Source organism: Vipera ursinii, assembly GCF_947247035.1.
Source record: "Vipera ursinii genome assembly, chromosome: 11".
NCBI lineage: Eukaryota > Metazoa > Chordata > Lepidosauria > Squamata > Viperidae > Vipera > Vipera ursinii.
Window position 1 is genome coordinate 18,807,830 of NC_139524.1, and position 26,060 is coordinate 18,833,889.

The window sequence follows — 26,060 nt, forward strand, 5'->3', positions numbered from 1 at the left end:
AAGCATCTTCCTGTCACTGTAAAAGCTGGAACGAGCTCAACCGCTCCTTTGGAGGCCCAAATGATTTGGGGAGAGAAAAGAAAAGAGAAAAGAGAGTGTTCTGTGCCTTTGCGTTGAGAGATGGGGAGGAACTGACGTTCCCTTTAAGAGGGGAACTCATCTGTAATATGAGAGGTGCTGCTCTAGCCCAGCCTGCTTGCGACTGCTGAGGAAATTCAGATTGTCCCTCCCTGTCCCAGCAGCAAGTTTATTAAATATAGTAGTAGCTGAAAACTCAATTGAAAACAGACAGCCTCTGTTTCTAACGCCTGACTCACCCACTTGATCCTTCTCGGAGCGAGAGGGATGATCTGAAGCCACGGGCCACGCTTGTAGGCAATACCATGGCATCTAGATTTCCTCGAGGGACTTGGGCTTGCTGGCCAATATTCCAACTTCTGCTACATCTTCTTCCTAACTGCGCCAATCCAGAGTCAGGAGGTAAGTCATCCTTCGCCCTTTCCTCATTTCTTGTTCTTCTGGATTTGAGGGGACAAAAAGCAATGATGATGGAGCTGTAGCCAAAGACAAGAATGAGCAAAATTCACATTTCGAGCCAAGTCAATGCATTGGATGGTAGAAGGTCTCCATCCCAAAGGGACAGAGAGAGGCTGACACTAGTCTGACAGCTTCGCAAAGAAAGGAATGGGGGCAAGGAGTGAGCCAGAAATTTGAAGAGACGTACCGGTTTTTGGTTTTCTATCTTTCCAGTTAGAACTTTTGGAATTCTCAAGCCTAGCCTTTGGTGATCTTTAGTAAAAGTTCCTTCTGGACTGTACTTAAATTCCAATTTTCAAGTAGCAGCAGTCTTCTTAAAGGCAGGCTCCACTGAATAGATCAAATCAGAGATCAGCTGGAGCCGAGGGTGACAAGAGCACCAATCTGAGGTGGACATCTCAACTATGTGAGATGTGGGCCCAGATGGTCTCAAGGTCCCAGTTTGCACCAATGACAGGTTGGGTGATTGCTAGGCTATGAAATGAATCTCATCGGTGGAAAGTTGAGAGGAGTTGGCTTCTCTTTACCTTGTTATGGGAGATAAGAAATGAACGTAGTCTGAAGGTCAGTGTTCTACCTACCAAGTTATGGGATTTGAGATACCATCAGTATCTTTTTCAGGTCTTCTTACAGAGGGCATAACAAGGTTCTCGGCCTCTTTTCTCCTGCTGAGATTGCTCCGAGGACTTCTTAGAGGGAAGAGGCATGGAGATCTTGAGGGCCAACTGCTGAATCAGAACATACCACCTGCCTAGTTGCTTGAATCTAGCTAAAAATTGGGTGATGAATAATGTTTCTTGAGATACAAGGAATCCTAGGTCTCTAAAAAAAAATCTGAACTGCTGATTCTTTTACTATGCAGAGAAACTGCTTCTCCACCATGGAGCTAGTCAGCAGTTCCTTGAAAAGAAGCATGACCCTAGATTTCATTATTGTCAAGAGGAAACTGAAAATGTTACAGACCCAATAAAGGCTGTGAAGTCAAAAGGAAGCGGAATGTTAACTGCAGACCTCATGAAGCACCGATTTATCGTTGCTGCCCATTTACAACGCCATGTGCTTCTTGCCCTTATATAGCAGAAGTATTTTGCCCATATTTTATTTATCTTTCCAAATGGAATATCCTAGGAGAAATAAATGCATCTATTTTTATTTTGTTGGGTTGGCCTAGGTTCCAAAAAAATGGCATACCGTACATGCATCCTTTATTTGCTCATGAGAGGGAAGTTTCTGATAGCCTTTGCTGTTTGGTTGCCTAGACAACAAATCAGCTTTGAGTTGAACTCCCATGTAGGAAAAGAAAATCATCAAGCTGCCCAGAATGCAGAAACACTTATTTACATGATACTAGTTGGTTAATGACAAACAAAGAGTTTGAGGTTTATTGCACCTCAAAGTCTTCTTTTGTCATTAACTAGTATCATGTACTAGTATCAACCAACTAGAAACAAGAGGAAAGATGCTTTTAGGATCAGAGACAAAAAAAACCTCATGGTTCTTAAAATTAGGAAGGGCTGATTGATTGATTGATTGATTGATTGATTGATTGAATGAATGAATGAATGAATGAATGAAGAAGGAAACAAATGTCATGGATGTTGGTCAAAGGTGAACCACTAAAGGTCACTCTTTAGGGTCCAAGACAGACAGGGGGATTTGGGTTAATTACAGAAGCCACAAGTCACAATTCCTAAATTATGTAGCTAGGACTATTTACTTAAAAATAACTTTTGTATCAGATGTCTGCTAGTGATGGTCAACCTGAAAATGTCCATGTTTTTCTGATCCCCAATCTCCAGACTCCCTCATCACCAACCAGGTACTGATTACATGGAAATTATAATAGTGTAATATCTAGAAGCCCTTAAGTTCTTCACCCCTTGGAATAACCTTTGAAATAATTCCTCCATGGGTTTATTTTGTGCCTAGTATGCATGATCCACCGTGCATGGTATCAGGGATATTTCACGACACTTAAAGCTGGAGGCCAGCAAAGATCGCGGTGGTTTACAATGAGAGAGGTTGAAGTCAAACACATGGGGGGAAGGTTCCTCTCCCCATTTCTCCATAAATATCTTGTGTATGTCTGCAGGCTTTGGGCTCCCTGGAGCCTACTGAAATATTCCTCTGTTTGTGGAGTGGTGCCACTTTGACTGGAGAAACCAGGGAGTGCCCATCCCACAGCCTAGAAATAGAGAAATCCCTGCCAATGAATCCATCTCTTTTGAATCTCCCTGGTTTTTTTTGAAGGTGAAGTCAGGTGGTGCCATCTGGGTGGGGATCCGAGCCTGCAGAATGAACAGTTGCATTCATTCTGCAGGACAAACAAGCATGCAGAATGCCAACCAATTTCCAGAGGGCGTTGACCACATTTTATCCACTGGGTGGTTTCTATAACTTGGCCCTAAAATTTTTTGGCAGTTCTCCCTCATTGGCTGTACTGTCTTTTCTATTTCATCCTTATCCTTGCTAGAACAGCCCCCTAAATCATGAAGGAGAGGGCCTTGTCCATTTGGATCTAACGTAAGGCTGGATTCTTCTGACCATCCTAGACGTCCCTCCCCTTCCCGCTGGCTCTTGCTTGAATATTTTGTTGCAGTAGAATACAGAATAACAGAACTGGAAGGGACCTTGGAGGTCTTCAAGTCCAGCTCACTCCTCGAGCAAGAAACCCAGCCTAGACCATTTCAGTCCAATTACTTCTTTAAAACGTTCCAGTGATGGAGCACCCATAACTTCTGGAGGCAAGCTGTTCCACTGATGAATTGATCATTGATCACTGATTATTATCACTGATCATTAATCACTGATGATATATCACTATTACTTCTGCACTGGAGACAAATTCCTTGTGTATCCAAACACACTTGGCCAATAAAGAATTCTATTCTATTCTATTCTATTCTATTCTATTCTATTCTATTCTATTCTATTCTATTCTATTCTATTCTATTCTATTCTATTCTACTTTCTTACTCTATATTCTATTCTATTCTATTCTATTCTATTCTATTCTATTCTATTCTATTCTATTCCATTCCATTCCATTCCATTCCATTCCATTCCATTCCACTCCACTCCACTCCACTCCACTAAATGATAGGAGGTTTCTCTTCAATTCTAGGTTAGAATTCTCCTTAATTCATATCTCCCACTTTGCTCCTTTATTTGCTCTTCTCCATCTCTAAAGGATGATCAGGTTTGCAAGATGGAGAACTCTTCAAACAGCCTTGAATTTGCTGAAAGCCAGATTATTTTTTTCCAACATCTCACCCCTACATTGGAAATTATTGAGTTTCTTTGGTCAGTACCTGTCATGACTATTTTTTTCCATTATTGTTCATGCTTGTTCTGGCATCATCCATGGATCATGCTTTCTGTAAAACACACTGATTTGAATTTTTTTAAAAAATGATGATGATGAGATGGTATTTTGGTTTTGTGCCACATGTTGAACTGCTCTTTGTATCTGAGAGGTGGAAAAAATTACCCAGAGACAGCAGAAGTAGTTGGGTTTGGGTTGGTTTTTTTTTTGTGCCCTAGGAAAATTGATTTGATGACTATCAAGAATGGCTGCCTTATGAATTCATAATCAATATTTAGTCCTGTGGAGATATATTGGGATTGATAGATAAGCTAATCTTCATTGCAGTTCTTGGAGAAACAGAGTGGACCATAAATAGTATGCTTAGATATGTGTATATCTAACACTTTGAAAGGTTTTGTCACTGGCTAATTGCTTAATTGATTGAGCTATTGGATTTGGTATTTTCTGGCATTTAAAAGAATAGAATTAAATTACATATACATGGATTCAAATAGCTTGTTTGCTCATCAGTTTAATGAGCCTGATTAACGGTAATTTATTTTCTCTTGAAAGCTAATGTGGAATTAATAGATTCATTATCATGGAGAGATCATCAGAAGAACAAAAGAACTGTTTATGTATTTATTATTGGAAAATCAGTAGATCATTAATGTGAGAAACATTTCTGAGGTAATAACTGCATGATGATAAATACAATTAATTGTAGTACCTCAGATTAATCAGCCAAATAGCATTATGGAATATTTTACATTACTCTCTAATGTGTGCATTTCTGTACAATTCTTCGACCAATTGTGCTATTCATTAATTCCACAGTCTTGCACATCTGTTCTGACACCATATTTCTTATACCATCTGCTGACAAACCTTCGCGCTGATACAACCAATTGCTGGCTCAGTTCTAACATTATACTAAAGGTGTGCAGTTTCTCATTTTCCCCCTTCTTTTGGCTGCAATCATCTCACCCTTGATCATGTCACCCAAATTCTCTTCTCCTCTTCTTCATCCATCAAACTGGGTTCTTTTTTCTCTCTCCACTAGCTAAGATCTTCTCTTTTCCCAGTTTTTGCACCCAGATCAACTTGAACCAGACATAACCCCTGATTATCTCATTGGCTTTTGTAGCTTTGGCTGTGAAGTTTCATACAAGAGCATGGTTTCCAAAAAAAAGCTGGATCATCAGACTTGGGTCCAGCAAAATATCAGGGATGTTGAGTCAATATTCCTCCTGGCTTTTGAGAAGAAGAAAAGGACAGCTTCCAGCTACCTCAAAGAAAGCATTCTTCTCGGGACTTGCCGTTGCACACTATTAGCACATGGAATTGAATTTTAGGGTGTGGCTAAAGCTGAAAGGAACTGTAAAATGTAATTATTTTTCTTTGATGCTGTTTGCCATTTCTTGACATTAGTTTAGATTTCCTGTTGGAACCTGTGAGTTTAGACACACTTTGTAGGACAATATCTGGATTCTCCTGATATTTTCCTTGGTTCTTGGACCAATGAGTTGCTCACCCAAAAGAGCCAAGCTATATCCAGGAATTGATTGATCCTGGCTGTCACTTGACCATCTGAATTTACCAGATTAATTCCTCTTCATCCTACTACTAATTCACTATCCACTTGTCAATCCCACCAGGTAGACCAGCCCAGGGAATCAGCTCCATAACAGGCTAAAACTTTGACCAGGATTTGTCTGAGAAATAAGCCAAATTATTATTATTATTTTTCTGATGGAGGTCTTCTAGTCCAAACCCTTGCACCATCTTGGACAAGTGATTGTCCAAACTTTTCTTGAAAACATCCAGTGATGGAGCACTCACAACTCCAGTAGGCAAGCTGTTCCACTGATTAATCGTCATCACAGTCAGGGAATGTCTTCTTATTTCCAGGTTGAATCTCCCTCTGACAAGCTTCCACCCATTGCTTCTTGTCCTGCCCTCAAATGCTTTGGAAAAGAAATTGACCACACTTCCCTGGGGCAGCCGTTCAAGCACTGGAAGATGCTACCACATTTCTCCTAATCTTTCTCTTCATTTTGTTGTTGTTGTTGTTAGCTGTGAAGTCGTGTCTGACCCATCGCAACCCCATGGACAACGTTCCTCCAGGCCTTCCTGTCCTCTACTATCTTCTGGAGTCCCTTTAGGCTCACACCTACTGCTTCAGTGACTCCATCCAGCCACCTCATTCTCTGTCGTCCCCTTCTTCTCTTGTCCTCCACCTTTCCCAGCATTCGGCTCTTCTCCAGTGAGTCCTTCCTTCTCATTAGATGGCCAAAGTATTTGACTTTCAACTTCAGGATCTGGCCTTCCAAAGAACAGTCAGGGTTGACCTCCTCTAGGACTGACCGGTTTGATCGCCTTGTAGTCCAAGGGACTCGCAGGAGTCTTCTCCAGCACCGTAGTTGAAAGGCTTCAATTCTTTGGCGCTCAGCCTTTCTTATGGTCCAACTTTCACAGCCATACATTGCAACTGGGAAGACCATAGCCTTGACTATACGCACTTTTGTTGATGTCTCTGCTTTTTAGTGTGCTGTCTAGATTTGCCATGGCTTTCCTCCCCAGGAGCAAGCGTCTTTTAATTTCTTGGCTACAGTCCCCATCTGCAGTGATCTTGGAGCCCAGGAAAATAAAATCTGTCACTACCTTCTCTTCATTAGACTAGGCATATATAGTTCTCTCAACCGTTCATTGTATGGTTTACCCGCCAGACCCCTGATCATCTTTGCTGCTCTTCTCTGCACTCTTTCTAGAGCCTCTACATCATTTTTACATTCTTTGTTGCCTAAACACGTCCAGCTGATCTCAAGGATGTGGTTGATCATTGGTGATGAAGGCTTTGGGATTTTGATCATTTAGCAAACGGACATTTCTAGAGGGAACTTTACAAACTTGCTTTTCAGTTTCTACAGGCCTCTTAACCTCAAAAGTCAGGACAGCCCCTTGCAACACCCTTGGCAGGGCATCTATCTGGCTGAATTTTCTGTGCTACTTGGAACTATCTGAGTAATTCACTCCTTCTCTCCCCATCCCGTCTGCCCCCGCTCTTCTTCGCCGCCTGGCTTATTTTAAGGCTGCTGTCCTGAAACAGATGAGAAAAGGAACTTCCAGCTGATGGGAACCAGGGGATAAAAAAGATTTGAGACAGATGAGGAAAGAACCACCAATATCATGGGAACCTAAGAGTGATTTGTTGATCTCAGTCTCATTTTTAGCAACCCAATGTAAATTCACAAGGCCATGTTCCCCACAAAGGTTAAAAATGGGTTTAATCCAGGGGCTGGAATCTGTTTTATTTTTGTAGCCTGATTGAAAGTCAGCAGGAAATGCGGTTTCATCAGCAGATAAGGAAGGATGATGTAGATTCTGCAGGAGCCTCCATCCTTTTTCCCAAAGCTGGATGAATTTTACTCTTCCGAGGGGCCAAAAAATGAGTACAAAGTTTATTTTCTTTCTTTCCCCCCTCTCCCCCCCCCCACTGGAACCAAAGAGCAATGGCAAAATTGTTCATTTTGTTGCAGGATGCTTCAGGTTCTCTGAGATCTTGCCTGCAAAAGTTCTCTCCTTCCTGGAAGGCAGCTGAGTAACGCATAAGCTTTAGAAGGAGGGAGGGAGGGAGGCAAAGAACTAAAGAATACACAATGTGAAATTCAGAGTGAGTTACGAGCTGAGCTCTAACATCTCCAAAGTTGGGCACAGTTTGGAAATAGTTCAGTTGTGTTCACAGCCCAGCTTTGTAGCTGCCTGCCTGCCTTCCTTGCACCGACTGATGCAAGAAAATCTTATTTATAGTTTTTAAATGTAAAGGTATTGCTGTATTACCCTGATCTGTAGGGTGGGGAGGGGTCCTGTTAGGATATCTATCTATCTATCTATCTATCTATCTATCTATCTATCTATCTATCTATCTATCTATCTATCTATCATCTATCTATCTATCTGTCTGTCTATCATCTATCTATCTATCCATCTATCATCTATCATCTATCTATCTATCTATCTATCTATCTATCTATCATCCTGTGTCTCTATCTATCTATCTATCTATCTATCTATCTATCTATCTATCTATCTATCTATCTATCTATCTATCTATCTATCATCCTGTGTCTCTATCTATCTATCTATCTATCTATCTATCTATCTATCTATCTATCTATCTATCTATCTATCTATCTATCTATCTATCTATCTATCATCCTGTGTCTCTATCTATCTATCTATCTATCTATCTATCTATCTATCTATCTATCTATCTATCTATCTAGAACTTGATTCACTTTTAATGGCAAAGCTAGTTCTTTAGAACTAAATCAGACCTGCATCTCCATAGGAGAATTGCAAACAAGCTTAAAGCCAATTATTCTCAAGTCCTGGCAATATTGTTAGAAGTTATATAGCTCAGTTTTTGCTATAAATTGCCTCAACAGGCACACACTGCAGTAAACCATTATACGGTTTCCCTGTTTCTGTTTTAGCCAACAGTATAAAGCTGGCTATTTGAGTTATAACTATGGTTTATATCTTCACTTTCTCTGTGAGCCTAACCAGCTGTGCTTTATTCAACATCCATGGCTGAGCACTTAATAGCTTGCTGCAATATAGGGATTCACACCCTTAAAAATGATATATTTTAATTTATATATTCATCAATGGTTTGACAAAATTATCATGCATAGAACAAAAAAAATAGAATGTAACCAAGGGTCTTCAAGAGACACTATCCCAAAGATGTTACCTAGCTGATTTGATCCAAGTTACAAGGCTCGGTTGCTAAATTGCCACACGCATTTTTCCTAAGTCAAAAACTCGCCTGATGTCTGTTTGAATGGGACTGGACTCTTGCAAGCCCTAGCAAAGTTAGATCCTTGATGGATCCATGTCCAACATTTTGCAGATAGATAGTTTGTCCAAGCAAAATAGGGGGAAATGTGGACTTAAATCTTAGCTCTAAATGTATTGAAAATACTGGGATTCAAGCGTAGACTGAAGATTTTAATTTCTATTAATCCCTTTTTAATAGAACTTCATGGACATAATTGTGATTTAGGGGTGAGCATTTCTCCTGTATTGGAATATGTACATATTCCTATTTAGTCCAACTGTGTTGCCTCAAGCCAGGTCTAAGCAGAAGTGTGCCCAGTGAGTTCTAGATTACAGTGATGACTTTTAACTGGCAAAGCTCTTAAAATTGTTTTATCTATCACTATAACATACCTGCAACGTTAAAAAGAGAGAAGGGAAAGTTTAACAAGAAAAAAAAATCTCTAAGTATTCGTACTTTCACCATCTACTCTCAATAGAGACATTAAGCCATCCTCCTTCTGTCTTCAGTCCTCTGAAAACTCAGATCGTCAAGCCTTTTATTCTCAAGAAAGGCCATCCAACTCAAGGGGAATTTTGGGGGTGTGTGGAAAATGTGTGTCTGGCAGTTTTAATATGCCCAAACTGCTACTGTACGTTTCCCCAGAGTTTGGATTTAACTTGAATTAATTGGGGGGGGAGGTTAGAGCAGACTCTTGAATTTGAGATAGAAAAGTGATAAGGAAGGTCACCCTTACATGAAATGATGCACAACACCACAAAGACAGTTTCCCAGTTCCATCTGTTTGGGTTTAGGCCCTTGTGTGAATCCAGTTTACCAACTAGGATTTGCGACTATTAATGTGTCACCCACAGGGATGTCCACAAGATATGATCCAAAAAGATGTCAAAATGGTGGCCTCGACATGGTAAGCAGACTCCATCAGATTTTTCTAGGCAACCCAGATTTTTCCATTCAATCCCACCACTTCAGCTGTCATCGTGACTTTTTTTAAAAAAAAACTGTACCCTGAAGACCCCACCCCGCCCCCACCCCCCACCCCGTCATGCAAGCCAGCCCATTGTGGTTTATTCCACAGAGACAGATAAACCAACATATCTCAACATGATGGGTGAACCTCACCAACGTCAAATCCCAATAAATCACATGCTGGTTTGGCACCAAGGGTTGTAATTTGATTGATGCAGCCTTGGAGAGGAGATTTGGGGGGGTGGGAGCGGTGAACAGGCACAGGAGGGGGGTGTTTTGTATTCCTTGCAACCAGAGGCTGCAAGAACAACTAGGAAACAGAAGCCAGGGGAGATCTATAGTGATTTTGGTTGCTTGTTGTTGTTGTTGTTTTTTAGTTTTAGGGCACCCTGGAGATTTTCCCAGTCCTAACAACCGCGTCTTCAAATGAATCAGAGTCATCTTCTCTTTCTCCTTTCTTTTTCCCCCAATTCCTTTCCGACTAATGGAAAGGGTGAATATTTATTTTCAGCTGATGAATACATATTTTCCACTCCTCCTCCCTTCTAAGGCATGATCCACTCGTTGTAATATATATAATTTTTCAGGACAGCTTGTGCAGTACAGCTGGAAACCACCCCCAAGATATTACAGCACCATTGGCTGCTGGGCAGGATTGGCAAAAACTGAGAAACAACAGGAGAGAGAGAGAGAGAGAGAGAGAGAGAGAGAGAGAGAGAGAGAGAGAGAGAGAGAGAGAGAGAGAGAGAGAGAGAGAGAGAGAGAGAGAGAGAGAGAGATTTCTCTCTCTGGCTGCAGTCAAAGAAAGCTGCAGCTAGACTGAGCAATGGGGAAGGGTGGGGTGGGATGGGGTGGGGCTGGGCATGTGGGCACAAAGAATAGGGAGATGCTTTAAAGGGGGGGCAGTGAGGATACCCAAGGAACGACTGATGAGTCAGCTTTTCAGAAATGTGTTTGCCTGGATCGCACAGAGGGAAAAATCCTTGAGAGAAAGAATGTTGCAGAGAAGAGCAACTAAGATTATTAGGGGACTGGAGGTTAACATATATGATGAACGGTTGCAGGAACCAGGAATGTCTAAGAGGAAGACTAGGGGTGACACGATAGCAGTTTTCCAATATTTGAGGGGCTGTCATGGAGAAGAGGGGGTCAAAGCACCTGAGGGCAGGACAAGATGCAAGGGTGAAAACATATCAAGGAGAGAAGCAATCTAGAACTAAAGAGAAATTTCCTGACAGTTAAAACAATTAATCAATGGTACAGCTAGCCTCCAGAAGTCGTGAATGCTCCATCACTGGAGGTTTTTAAGAAGAGACAGGAGAGCCATTTTCCAGAATGATATATGATAAATGAGCAAGGGGTTGGAGTAGAAGATCACCAAGGTCCCTCCCAATTCTGTTATTCTGTTACTGTTTGTGTTGTCTCATATTGTACTTTAATTGAGTTTCATTTGTGGTGCAATCCAGAACACTGTGTGGAAGGAGGCTTCAAACGAATTAACCACAAAGTACAAAGGGTCCATTCTCATTCTTGGTCAACCACAACATGATCTAACACCTCAGTGGGGAACAAGAATACACATACGATCCCACAATTGATATTTAAATCTGTTTCCTTCACAATCGGAAACAAAGGGGGCAAAGGGAAGGAGGCCAGCCATTCAAAAAAGTCCTACAGTTGGGACACCATGCAGTAGATGCCTTTTGTTGTTGTTGTTTTGGTGGGGGAGGGTCTTCCCTGAGCATGGTTGCTTTTCTGCAGACATCTCATGACCAGGTTAGAGAACATCATCAGGGCATTTTTGAAGCCGATGAGATGGTTCTTCAAAACTTACAAGATCTTGTTATGAGGGACCGAGAACGAGAACCCTTTCCATTTTGTTGCATCACCAAAGGATCCAATAAAGTATGCCCATTGTCTTCTCATTTTTAATTCCCAAATTCAAAAAGACCCTCAAAGAGACCCCAATTAAGTCTTGAACTAAATGAGCACAGGAAGATGGCAAGCAACATACAAGACTTGCAGCTTCTTGTAACCAAAATCCATGTCCCAAAGCTGCTTTTTCAAAAGCCAACTGGACTTTCTCGGTTTTCCTTGAAGACTTTCGCTTCTCATCCAAGAAGCTTCTTCAGTTCTTCAGAAGCAAAAAGGTCTTCAAGGAAAACCGAGAAAGTCCAGGTCCCTTTTGAAAAAGCAGCTGTGAGACAAGCAGGACCTGGATGAACGGATAATCTCCACAAACTCCAGCAAGACAATGCTTTCTCAATTCTAATTGAGCAAATTTATGAGAATTAACTACACAATATCAGCTCTGTTAAGGATTCCCTTATCCAGCCACCCACTCCCCTAAATAAGAGCCCTTTCTGATGCCTCATTTCTTTTAAATTATTGTTTGGCCCCGCACAACAAATGCAGAATCTGGGGAGGCCGTCGGGGACAGATTGAAGATGATGCGTTCTACATCAGCAAAAGGAGGCTGGCTGCCAAGAAATGGAGTGTATTAATTAAAAGCAGATCTTTCCTTGCCAACAGACTAAACCTAGGAATGAGGCTATCTCTCCCTCTCTGCCTTTGGGAGCGAGGAAGCTCCCCGAGGAACGGGCCCATTCTCTTCTCTGCTTGCTTTTCTAAAGCAAGGATGCTTGGTGGTCTTTTTTTATGCATCCTGTCCCACAGAATTTCAAGGATGCTGGTGTCATTTCCTCTGAGAACCGAGGCGGGGGCTGGTTGAGAAGAAGACCGTGTTGGCCGAGAGAGGAAGGTGGGCGGGCAGAACGGAGAAGACGAGGCTCTGATTCTGCCTTTGTTTCCGCGACCTTCACCGCCTCTAAAACTATCTTGGGGTTAGGGTTGAGGAGAGCCATCATTTACGCCTTCCCTACCTTGTTCTCGAAAGGAGAAGAAAACTGGATTATATGTTTGGGTCCTGAAAACTTGGCAAGTGCCCCTCCTGCACAAAACCACAGGAGGAAAGAAGCTCTCCGGTTTTTCAGGTGGGGTGGAAGAGAAGGAAAACCTCTGTCAGCCTCTTTCCAGAAGATAGTTGGGATGGTCTAAATGCGTTTTCTTCTAAGTAGAGCAATTATTTTTAAGAAAAATGAGCATTTGTTTTACCACAGGGGGGAAAGGGGTGTGGGCAAGAGGAGGAGGAGGAAGATCCCTTAGTGGTCCTTGGGGCTCTCTGAGCTGGGTGGTTTTCTTGGAGACGTTTCATGACCCAACTAGGGAACAATATCAGTGCTAGAAGGGTGGGGGTGGGGGTTGTGGAGAGGAGGACTGTGGGGTCCTTGGGGCTCTCTGAGCTGGGTGGTTTTCTTGCAGACATTTCATGACCCAATTAGCTAACATCATCACTGCTAGAAGGGAGGTGGGGTTTGCAGAGAGGAGAAGGAGGAGAAGGAGAAGCATCCGTGGAATTCTTTACCATAAGATGTGGTGGTCTGACTAACTCCGATTGCTTTAACATGAGATTGGATAAATTAATAGAGGTATGGGGAATCAGAGCTAGTTGTCTCCTCAAGCTGAAGGGGACAGGCCTACAAAACCCAAGCAATGGATGGAATAATGACAAGAGAGGAACATCTCCAACGTCCGCTTGTGACACCCCATCCAAAAAAAGTCTGCTGCTGAGAAGCGAAATGCTAGACTAACGTGGCCCTTGGCCTGATCCTGCTGGTCTCTCCTTATGTTCTAGAGATCTCCAAATAGGGCCATTGTTAGACTCGGTCCCCGGCATCTTCAAATAGATCTGGCAACCATCGACTGAGTCAGCTTGAGGGGACCAAAACAGCTTCCTGTGTTCCTAATTTAATGCAGCTCTGTGTTTAGAATGTTAAGGACTGCAGTCCTACATTATTTTTAGGGGTAGACCATAATGAGTCTGTGGTAAGGGTGGGCGCCAGCTTTGCCCACAGAAGTTCTATCCTGGGCAATTCTGAAGAGAGCTGGCCAAGGTGGGAATTGTTGAACATTACAAACAGGGGGCTGAAACTTTGGCTCAGAGAAGTTCTCAGTAGTCCTAATACATAAACATCCTGGGTTCCTATATTATACTAAGACATGGCTTAATCTTGGCTTATTGAACAAACCCATTGTGGCTGAGTTGGCATAGTACAATAGCTTAAGTCATAAATGATGGCTTACAGGGCAGAATTGTTGGGTTCACAGACTATATTACATCAATGCCAAAAATCACAGTATGACATGGGATACAACTACATGCATCAACAGACCATACATAAAGTAAATGAATGAACAGCTAAAGGAACCGGGAATATCTATAATGAAGTGAAGGAGTAGGGGTGACTTGATAGCAGTCTTCCGATATTTGAGTGGCTGTCACAGAGAAGAGAGGGTCAACCTTCCAAAGCACCTGAAGGCAGGACAAGAAGCAATGAATGGCAACTGATCAAGGAGAGAGTCATCCTGGAACTAAGGAGGAATTTTATGACAGTGAGAACAATTAATCAATGGAACAACTTGTTTCCTGGATTTGTGGATTCTCCATTGTTGGGGGTTTTCAAGAACAGATTGGACAACAATTTGTCCAGAATGGTATAAGAATTTCTACATATAGGATATGGACTAGAACAGGGGTCCCCAACCCCCAGTCTGTGGACCAGTGCCAGGTTGTGGCTTGCCAGCAACAGGTCTGCACAAACAAGCAAAGCCCCATCTGTGAGATGCAGGCAGCACACAAAACCACACACTCTTTGGTCCACAGAAAAACCTCTCTCCATGTAACCGGTCCCTGGAGCCCCAAAGGTTGGGGACCTCTAGACTAGAAGACCTCCAGGGTGCCTTGCAGCCCTGTGATTCTATGAATTTTTCATCCCGTGACATACAAGGAAATGTAATTAAATATTATTTTAAGGCACATTTTGAAATTATAGTGGGAAGGTGTTGTACTTCATCCCTTCAAAATTTACTCCACAATTGACCATTTGCTGCCCTGCCCACCTCCTGTAGTTGCAGAGATACCTGCCAAAATTGGGTAGGGGGCCATGAAGAGCCCCTGGCCCAACAGCACTACACACCCAACAGAGACCAGCTTCGAGTATGGTACAAATGTCTTTTCAGATGACGTTAAAGGATAAGGAATTCCACCAGAAATAAGAAGAGGTGATGTGGGAAGGAAGAAATAAGTATGCTGGACACACCTCAAGTGCAAACGTTACAACGGGGAGACCAGCTGAGTTCTGGATTGCACAGTAGAGACTTAATAATAAGTTGGCTTTCCACACCTGCCAAAGTTTCACTATTAATAGCTCTGAGTCATCCTTTTCCTTTCTTTATTTTGCTTTCTCCCCCCCCCCTTTCACGTCAAATGGAGTTTGCTGGTCCTCCATCAGAGGCCCTTCTGGGCTTCCCACAGTTGTCTCAAGGCCAAGAGATCCCCCAGAAACCTTCCAGGGAGAGGTTCAAAAAGCAAGTTGGTGGCTTGCCAGCAGCTGCAATGAATGAAGAGAGAGGGAGTGGATTCCTAAGAGAAATTCATCAATGGGATCTGCAAACAATTGATTTTTCAGCCCACACAATCTGTCCTCTGAATTCACACAACCTGTCCTCTGGATTTGTGAGCAATGCAGCTCTGGCCTCAGCAAAGGTGGGGAATTCCTGAGGTCCAAATGGCTGTAGAAGACCCACAGGATTAGAGCTTTGCTCCAGTGAAATTCTAGAGGTTGGATGGGCTCCACCATGAATCCGAAAGCCCAGGTGACTAAACCTCTGGTCCCAGTCACTGACCCAGCTTGTATTTGCCTTCATTCATGAGTTACAACATCATCTCTATTAGAGAAGGTTGATCCGTCTTAGCATGCCCAGAGACTTAGATGCTTTGTCCCTTCTCTTTTTCCTAATATTTACAGGATTCCCCTTTTTTTCTGGACAGCAGTTCAACTGTAGATATTCTTGTAGACTTTTCCCTCGGCGAGAAAACAATGTATGAGTCAGCCCCAGAAAAGCATTCTTCAAAGCTGATGCCTCTGGAGCTCTACTGATCCCCCTTTTAGCATCATTCCTCCAGAACAGGAAGTTTCACATTCCCAGAAGAGACTTTTCACCTTCATACTTCCTTTTTCTGTGACTTTCCGTGGCCCAAATCTACATGGCTGAGATGACAATTTGGGGTCAACATCTTGCAGGGAGCGGGGGGGGGGGAAGCTGTTGCTGTTTCTCTACATTCATGCACGTTAACAATGTGCTGTTTCCAAGCTACCACTTGACTTGGGTCAACCCCTCAAGTAGACCAGACTGGAAACACGACATGATGAGATAATCTTACTTTATTATTGACAGAATCTTGCAAATCTGAAAGTGTAGATCTCCCATCGTCTTCTTTTCCGCCCTGATGAGCTCGGACAGATCCTCTCCACGTTTGTTTTTTTTCACTTCCTGTTATTCAGCTGTGGGTTCCCCAGCCTTTTATCAGATCATTCTCTGCCCTTTGTTGCTTAAAGTCATGCCCAGATATCACTACATTTTGTATGAAGGAAGAGATAGGCAAAGAACCTCTGCCACCTATCTAGAATCTACGTTACATTTCTGCTTCCTCAATAAAGTGGGGGGGGAGGGAAGGGAGTCAAAAAAGCCAAGAAGGCATGCAATCCTAGCCCCACCTCTTCTTCACACATTGTAACTGTGACCCATATCTTTGATGGCACCATCATGTCACCATTTTGATATTTGGGTACCCACACTCAAGAGATCCCTACCAGGTATGTTTCATTGACACGGGAAAATCCCATTCCCGGGTAGACAATTACTTGTTCTAATGCTCAACTAAAATTTGATTGAACATTCTGGCCAACATTTGGACAAACCAGGCAGCACAAAAGCAATCTAATTTTTAAGCTCTCATTTACTCATCCACCCTCTCTCTCTTCTACTAATTAGCCGCTTTCCTTGAGAGTCGAGCATAATAAGATTTGTCACCCTTTCAGATACAGCGAGTCTTGGCTATTCATTGTAAGGAAAGATAATATAGCTACCTCTCTGGAAATTAAGTACCAGTGGTTGTACTTGGAGTATTAATGTTCATTGATTGAATATTATAAGAATAGATAAAAGTCACAAGTACATCAGCCTCTTATTGATGGCTGCATTTCTCTATTGATTGCTTTCTTCCCAATTGAATCTGGTGCCATTGAATCTGTTGGAGAGCAGTCATCCCAGAGAGGAGGAGGGATCAAGTGAGGAATTAGTCTGGACTCCTTACATAAACACAACAGGGCAAGGTCCGACCCCACTGAATGCCTTTGAGCCTTATCTAGTCTTTCCCAGGTGAAAGTTGCCAGTCCGGGAAGATTCCTGTATTATAGGCAGAGAACAATAAAGTAGCCAGTTAGAACTCGTCTTGGTCTAGTTGTCTGTACATGACAGAATAATTATTTTCCTCACCATGCCACGAAAGGGGGAAGACCAGTTCATCAAATGAAAGCCCACCAACTTTGGTTGGTGCCTCTCCAAATTGGTTTGGGCCAGAGCGGCTGTAGACCTTCACAATTTCTCCTCTGCTTCCTCTCAACCAGGACTCCTATCCAGGATGGAGATGCCTTTTTTTGCAGAAGCTTCCCTACAGGATAGAGAAATCTGGGAGTCAGGGTGGAGTCCGGATGTCCACGCTGTAAAATAGAAAGAAGGGGAGAGAGAGAGAGAGAGAGAGAGAGAGAGAGAGAGAGAGAGAGAGAGAGAGAGAGAGAGAGAGAGAGAGAGCGCAGTGGGTGAAGTTGCAAACCACATCCTGTGGGGCTATGATGATCTTTCCAAGCCAAATTCGCTCTGGCAGGGCTCACCCCAAGAGCGCAGCTGAATCACACTACAAAGGCTTCATTTAGACTAAGAAAAACGCCGTCTTTTCCCTTCTCTGGCTTTACTTCCCTATCCTTGTGCAGCCTCAGACTTCGTTTCCAACTGTTTGGGGAGAGGTTTCCAAGGCAGGACGTTGAAGGAACGTAACTTATCCTCATTTGTTCCACTCAAGAGCCCGCTAAAGATCCGTTCCTGGCTCCAATGCAGTCTGCTCTCGATGGGCATCAGGCCAAGCCATGGTCTGCCTTTCAATTGCGCATGTCTTCTTCTGTTGCTAAAAGAGAGCTTGTCAGTCGTAGTCCAAAACTTGTTGCAGAGATATTTTTTTCCCTGTATTTCTCTGGACAAGGTTTTGCAGCTGGTTTTGTTTGGGACGACGGCGGATGCAACTGTCTTTTTCTCTCAGCCACATTCTTCCATTTCTCCCAAAAAGGCTGAGGTGTGGGACTCTCTTTTGAGAGTGAGAAATCAAGGCAGGCTGTAGACCATTTTAGGGCATCCATTGGAGGTGTCAGCCTCTTCCTGTAAAAAATCATGACATTGCATGGATGCTGGCTGGAGCATTCTGGGAAAGGAGATCCACCCACCTTAAAGCATGCTGGCTAGGGAATTCTCGGAGCTGAACTCTACCTATCTTGAAGTTGTGAGATTGCTGAAAGGCATCTTTACAAATACACACTCGATTTCTCCTCCTCCTCCTCCTCTCTTTAAAGCAGCAGCCCCCCCAACCTTTTGGGCACCAGGGACTGCTTCCGCAGACTGGAGTGGGGGGCCTGGTTTCGCATGCTGCCTGGATTCCATGGATGGGACTTCACTTGTTTGCACAGCCCGGTTGCTGGCATGCCACTGCCTGGTGCCGGTCCACAGACGGGGCGGGTTGGGGATCCCTGCTTTAAAGCATGCTTCAACATTCACCATCACTAAGCAAATTCCATCCTGAATTATTGAGGAGAAGCTCATGAACTTCCTTAACTTTCCTTTCTCCCAAATTTCCCATTCTATTTTTGCAATCATTCAAGTTCCATTCGGGACCTCTGATCCCATCGTCCAATTCTTCTGGCTTCCCCAAAGAAAGCACCTATTACAAGAAAGGGACATTCGCACAGGATTAGCTGGTCTGCTGCCACAAAGTCTCTTTGCAACGCATTCAGCACAAGCTCAGCTTCAGAGCCCCACCCGTCTTGGGAGGTCTTGACTTCTCCAATCAAGCCTCTTGAGGTCTCTTTCTCCATAATGGGGGTCTTTGTCTCTCTCATCCAAGCTACCAAATCAAAATTTTTGCTCTGAGCAAGGGGGGGGGAGGAATAGCCCTGTTATTGTTAGTCAGAAGCAGGCATGGAGTGGATGTTGTTATAATTATTATTGCCACTGATTTATTTACAGACTGGGCAAAAGAAGGAAATTGTTCATCCTGCGCAACAGAAGCAAAGAAAAGGCAGGCGGGCAGTCTGGCTAGAGCCTTCCTGTTGTTGGGAAAGGAGTGGCTTTTCCTCGGAGCAAATCGGGAGGGCCAACTGTGCAGGGAGACAGGTTGGTTGGCAAAGATTTACCAACCTTTTGGTGGGGCAGGACCCCATCCAGTGATTTCCTGCAGGGCCCGCCATGGGCTTCCCACCCTTCTTCGGCAAAGTTCTTCATGATTCATGAATGCCAGCTGCATTACCTGGCAGGATGGACTTGAAATGCTATGTGGGTGTGAGTGTAATGTATAGTGTAGAGGTCTATCTCTATCACTATATATATATATAGCTGCATCCTAATCTATATGTCTATATATCCATATCTGTATCATCTATATCTATATCTAAATTTATTGATCAATTGATCTATCTACCTACCTATATCTTTGTCTAAATCTGTCTGTCTGTCTATCCTCTATCTATCTATCTATCTATCTATCTATCTATCTATCTATCTATCTATCTATCTATCCATAGTTGAGTGCCTATAGAAATTAAATATTTATAAAAATATCTATTATCTATGTATGTATCTAGCATCTGTTTGTATATCTATCTATCTCTACTCATCTACATTATAGCTATATCTAAATCTAAATATCTTTCATATCTGTCATCTATCTATCTCTGTATAACTATTCTATTTCTCTATCCATCTCTATCTCTATCTCTATCTCTCTATTTCTATAATTCTATCTATCTATCTATCTATCTATCTATCTATCTATCTATCTATCTATCTATCTATCTACCACTATCCATACATCTTTGCAAAATGACGAAAAAGGTAAGACAGGCCTAGTGGATGGTGATTTTTGATCCAGAGTTTGACAAATTCTGTTGAAGCCTGCAAGTATTCATGGTTAACTTGCACTCTGGAAGACAGGTCCAGTAAAGGCTGTTTATACTAGTTGGGTGTTGCCAGTTAAAAACCCCTTAATATTACACATTTTAAACAAGCTTCTCCTTTCTTAAGCTTCTCCTTTTCTGTGGCAGAGTAAATGGAAGCTAAAAGCAAGGAATAAAAGCCCCCTTTTTAAAGGTTGCAGCTGTGGGAGCCTCAGAGTGGTCCCTGGTGGGTTTATATATAATTGACTCTTTTTCCATGTGTAGAAAGTGGGAGGGGAATGCATTCCTCTAAAGAAGATGTGTTTGTACTGAAGCAGAACTGGAGATCTGGAAAAATGTAATTTAGACGAGGGTCTCAGAGCCTCTACTGTCTTCACCAATGTGGGTACCACCACCCTTTCTGGTCTCTAGATTCCAGCTTGCCCACAAATGGTCTTTCAGAATTCTCCACCCAGATTTGTGGACAAAACAACCAGGTAGATGAATCTTTGAAGGTCTTCAGATCCAGACGAAATCCTTCAACCATCCCTAGCAATATTACTTGTGAATAAGATCCTGGGAAGAGATCCTTTAAGGTGGTCTTCCTTAGACTGGAAGGGTCAGGAGCCAAGAAGGCTGCAGATCCTTGGAGAAAAGGTTAAGTGACAATTGTTCCCGATCTCATTGCCCAACGGTTGACCCGTTTCTTTTCTTCTGAAAGTCTGAGATTCATCTGATGGTGGACCTTGGGGAGAAAAATGCAAGAGAATTTGTCTGCATTAACCTACCTCTTCTCTTTCTCTGCTCTCCTGCATTACGCCCCACCACTGCAGCAAAAAAAAAGGGAAGGATCATGCCCTCTTCCATCCATCTGGGCCTCTGCCTTTCAGAAGAATTTGGCCCGGTGCACAGCTGGCTTGGAGTACACCAAGTTTTTTCTACTGTCTAAGGTCCTCCAACCTCTGCTTCCACGCATGCATGGAATAGGGCATGTGGGAGGGAATGGAACATCTAGATTCCTCTTAAAAGAACAGCCGCAAAACAAGGCTGTTCAGTGTGTCAAATCCTTGATCACCCCTCTTCCCTGGGAATGCAAAGCCCCCCCTCCCATTTCATAGGACCTATGAAAACCAAGAATGATTTGTTGGGTTTCTTCCAACGTAATTCTGTTCCTCCTGCTTTAACTTTTCTCGTCCTGTAAGAATTGTGCATACAAGTCCCAGAAATAATGGACTTAGTCAAGCCAGATGTGCTCAGGAATGTGGTGATTCCTCTCCTTTTCTCCATCCAGTTTCCCTTTGAGAATTCCCGCTTGGCTTTCCTTAAATAAAACATTGAGATCCACAGTTTCAGGATGATCCTTTCTCTGCATACAATGGAGGCATTCTTTGTTCCCCAAAGCAAAAAGAAAAAAATAATTGGAAGAAACGTTAAGTCACCTGCTCTGCAATAGGTGCTATTCTTGCTGACATCCTTTTTTCCTAGTGCAGCTGGCAAGGGGAGCTAGATGCCTGCTTAGATGGATCTTCTTGAAGGACAGCCCTTCCCCACACAGAAGGACCTGGGGGGAAGCCCAGTCTGGATTCCAGTTTGGTGGTTGGGGAGTTGAGGGCAAAGAAGCTGCAGGGATGGTCTGACTCAAGAATGTGGGACTCTTGGGCCCTTGGAGGTTCATCGGAATGAGCACAACTTGCTTGCTTTTTCATTCTATGAATTGAGAAAGGGGAAGGAAGGAAGGAAGGAAGGAAGGAAGGAAGGAAGGAAGGAAGGAAGGAAGGAAAGAAGGAAGGAAGGAAGGAAGGAGAAGAGGAGAGGAGAGGAGAGGAGAGGAGAGGAGAGGAGAGGAGGAGGGGAGGGGAGGGGAGGGGAGGAGAGGAGAGGAGAGGAGAGGAGAGGAGAGAAGAGAAGAGAAGAGAAGAGAAGAGAAGAGAAGAGAAGAGAAGAGAAGAGAAGAGAAGAGAAGAGAAGAGAAGAGAAGCTGTCTTCTTCATTAGCCATGGTGGGAGGTCATTTTCTTTGAAAGCAGCTTTGACTTTTGCCTTCGGCCTCAGGATCTCGTGTGGTGGCTTAGCTCCCAACACGTTCCACAAACACGAGCAGACAAGGCCCCGGCTGTTCGGCACAGCAAGGCGGACCATTCCCCCATGTGTTTTTCTGCCTTAAGAAAACGGCGCGACTGCAGCCAGAAACGGGCAAGAACAGATGGTCCCTTTCAGGGTGAGAACTCCTCCGTGTGCGCTGATAGATAATTAAAGAATTCTTTTAATAAAATCTTGCGCACACCACCGATTTCCTCTGGCACACCTGCCATTTTTTTTTCTCTCACACACAAACACAGCAAACTCCTGCTGATCTCTTCCTCAGAAACCTATATTATCTTACTATCGGCTGGATCCGCCCTGTTAAAACACCCTGCCTTTCTGCTGAAAAGCTCTTTTCCCAAGGATGGGCCGACCCATCGAGCTTCCAACCGTCAAACTGAGTTGAAGATTTAACTCCATTTGAGAGACCCTGCAAAATTCCCCCAACTCTTCAAGCGATTCAAAGATCCCGACTGGATTCCGTATCTCGGCTCTGGTTGCTCCACTACGCAATAGCAGCACGGCCCAGATGGCTGTCTTAACTTCTCCTGTGGCATCTGTCCATTTATGTATCTGTCGGGATAGCAGAAATAATATTTATGCAGCCAGTCTTAAGGATGGCTAGGTTAGTTTTGGAAACAGCGACGTCCTTTTTTAAAATTTAATATTTTTCTTTTAAAAAAATTAAATTTGGAATTTTAGTCCATAGCAGCTGGATAATACCATCTTGCTGACCTTGTGCTGCAGGAAATGATGACTAAGATTTAGGATAGGAAATGACTAGATCTACCATGGACCATTAGGCAATTAATGCATAATTCATTAATCGAATTAATTCACATTTAATAGCATAAAAGTAAGCAAACACATCCTCCCTGCTGCTTTTCATCTCTCTCTCTCTCTCTCTCTCTCTCTCTTTCTCTGGGAGCCATTCATTTTAGCGAGGTAGCTTAAAAACTATTTCAAAGGATTTAATTTCTTTGTTCCTAGACTCAGGAGTTCCTCTTTGCTGGCTGGCTCTTTTTTTGGATGAGCTACTTCTAACAGTACAAATGAAGTTCATGCTGGCACTGACTGTTTATTGTTTGGAGACAAAACACACACAATGGCAATCAAATATACAAGAATCCTGGATGGCTCTTTCCATCTTTTGCAAGATTCATTCTCTTCCTCCACCTCTCCAGCTTTCTTGGGGCTTGAGATGCAACTCTTTGCTCTTCAAATACAACAGAGTGAAGTTTTGAAAAGCAAGGAAGGGCTGAAGTTCAAAGGTCATGGACCGTATCTATCTATGGGGGTGTTGTTGCTTACCATTTGCAACACAAGGGATGCCTTAGAAAATGAGTCTTTGGGAGAAGAGAAATGGAATGCCTAAACTATTTTTAAAATGAGATGGCCTGGGGGCCAGAGAGGAGGGACAGTCCTGCCTTGGATTCTTCTTTAGAGAAATAACAACCTGACTTTTGTGTATTTGGAGGGCAAGCTGCAGCAAAATATGCCTTGAAATTCGTATTTGGCTTTCCATCCAAATGTGATGTACAGGAGAATTAAATTCTAGTGGAATTCTGGGAATTGAAGTCCACCCAACTTCAGGTTGCCAAGATTGAGGAACACCATTATAGAAGAAGGACTGAGGGGGGAAAGCCGCATTATTGCCACTATTGTTTGTGCAAATTGGGAGTTTGGAAACATTGCATGGTTTCTTCTGTCTGATTGCCCTGCCAATACTCATCATATGCTCTGATGAAGCAGAAAGATCTAACCGAGGTTTGAAACTGGGAATAAGAACTAGTGGCAGCCTGGAGAGCTGGTAAGTTGGAGAAGAGGGGAAAGAACCACACAACAGCCCTAAAAAACACGGATTCTCTCTCCCTGCAATCACTGTTAAGTCTCATCTTGAGGAAAAAATGGTCTAAGATCCAAACTCTCGTATCTCCAAGGTTGGACAATTTTCTGGAAATCTGGAAGACTGTTGATGATGAGTGCAAATGATTTTAGTTCTAACTGAGTAAATGAGACCCAGAACAGCTCATCTCAAAGGCCAAATTTGAACCAGACAATTGATCAGGTCATGAAAGACCTAACAAGACATGCCAACCTTAGTTAGCTTTGTTGTTATTGTTCAGTTGCTCAGTCATCTCCAACTCTTTATGACCCCATGGATCACAGCACAGCAGGTCCCCCTGTCCTCCACTGTCTCTCAGAGTTTGCCCAGTTTCACATTCATTGCGTCGATGGCCCTATAGAACCAGCTCCTCCTCTGCCGTCTCCTTCTCCTTTTGCTTTCCATCTTTCCCAGCACCAGGAGTCTTCTCCAAGGAGTCCTCTCTTCTCATTTGGGGGCCAAAGTATTTGAGCTTCAGTATCTGTCCTTCCAAAGGACCATCAGGATTGATTTCCTTTAGGATTAGCCAACTTTGATGGGGGAAGGAGACAGTGTGTAATTTAGCATGGCATATAAACCAACTGGTTAGGTTGGTTGATTCCATGTGTTCTACAACTGCATTAATTCCCTTTATCTAGTTAAATGTTGATAGAAACCCATGCAGGAAGAACATAGAAGGAAAAACCCACTAGAACCGTGGTGGCGAACCTATGGCACGCGTGCCACAGGTGGCACGCAGAGCCCTCTCTGTGGGCACGCGCTCCGTTGCCCCGGTCCTAGGCCTTCAGCTGGGTTTTATAAAACCTTTTCGCTTTAGGCCTTCACCGCCGTGTGCAAAAAAAAAAAAGTTCAATTAATCAATTTCAACTTCTCAAGGGGAAAAAAAAGATCTCGCAAAGTTGGAATTGATTGCACTTTTTAGTCCCACCTAGTCTGCCATTACCAGCGCGGCCACGCCCACCCAATGGGCCACGCCCACCCAATTGGTCACACCCACTCGGCACCCGACAATTCATAAGTGGGTTTTGGGTTGCAGTTTAGGCACTCGGTCTCTAAAAGTTTCGCCTTCCCTGCACTAGAACAGGCCCGATTCCATGTTTTGCTTCCAGTTGTCAAGCAATGTCCCAGAGGTGCTTTTTCAAAAGGCAACTGGGCTTTCTTTTTTTTTTTGCTTGAAGATGTTTTGCTTCTCATCCAAGAAGCTTCTGAAGCAAAAACATCTTCAACGCCTTCAATCAAAAAGCAGGAAAGCCCAGTTCCCCTTTGAAAAAGCAACTGCATGGATGTGAATCTCCATAGACCAGACATGTCAAACACGAGGCCCGGGGGCCAGATCCGGCCCGCGAGGTGGTTTCATGTGGCCCGCGAAGCCATCCTGGAAACAGTGAGGGAACGGCCCCCATTGCCTTGGCCCTGGCCCAGAGACCCTCCTTCTGCCCAGAGACCCTCAGATCTGTCCCACTCCTGCCCAGGTCCCCCCACAGGCACCCTTGATGCCAGTGATGTAGAGCTGGCCACGCCCACCCAGTAGGCCATACGCACTCTAGCCACGCCCACCCAGTAGGCCACGCCCACCCTGGCCATACCCACCCGGCCCCTTGAGGGCAACCGCAATGCTGATGCGGCCCTCAATGAAATTGAGTTTGACACCCCTGCCATAGACACTTCTTAAGCAATGTTTGAAAAGAGTCGATATGAAAAAGGCCAGGGAGACATTATGGCAAGGCACCATCTCAGTCTGACCTGTTGTCATGGTTAGGGTGACTGTGGCTATGAAGATGAACAAGAAGAATGGATCTTGGCTTGCCAGCCCACTTGGGGGGAAAAACGTGAACTGTAAATGACAGCTCTTGGCTGGGTTTCTAGTGAGCTATAATTTTTATCACGAGTTTGAAATACGCAGTTTGCATTCGATCTGATATGAAGTCAGTACAAATAGATATAATGGTTTCAAATTTTCCTGCATCCATTTCATACCATTTGTAGTGCTTCCTCTAATACATGCTGGAAATCAATAAATGAGCTTGTCAGTTTTATACCAGAGTGGGGAATGTAGACAATGAGCATTTATTAAAGGAGAAATAATTTCCTTTACTCTCTCTTATACATTTAAAAAATGGCTTTTTAAATGCAATGTTCTTCTCAAATTCTACTTGTTCCCGGGATTGTAAAGAGGACAGGGGAACGATAAATGTGGTATTCTATTTTTCATAAAATGAAAGCTGCAGTTCTGAGAAATGAAGATATGCCTTAATTAAAACCTGGAATGAGACCGAAATGTCAAAATACTTGCAGAAATAATTACGGGAGGGCCAATAGAATTGTTTTTGGAAATCAGCAA

At 43.3% G+C, this 26,060-nt stretch overlaps 1 protein-coding gene across 1 annotated transcript in view; it reads left to right on the forward strand.

Moving 5' to 3' along the window:
• Positions 1–383: 383 nt before the first annotated feature.
• Positions 384–26,060, forward strand: part of CSPG4 (chondroitin sulfate proteoglycan 4) — a gene marked incomplete at its 5' end in the record, with an annotated part of 42,903 nt that continues 17,226 nt past the window's right edge. The window contains one exon of the mRNA XM_083371669.1: positions 384–480. Coding sequence (XP_083227795.1) covers positions 384–480 — 97 coding nt within the window. The remainder of the gene's footprint in view (positions 481–26,060) is intronic.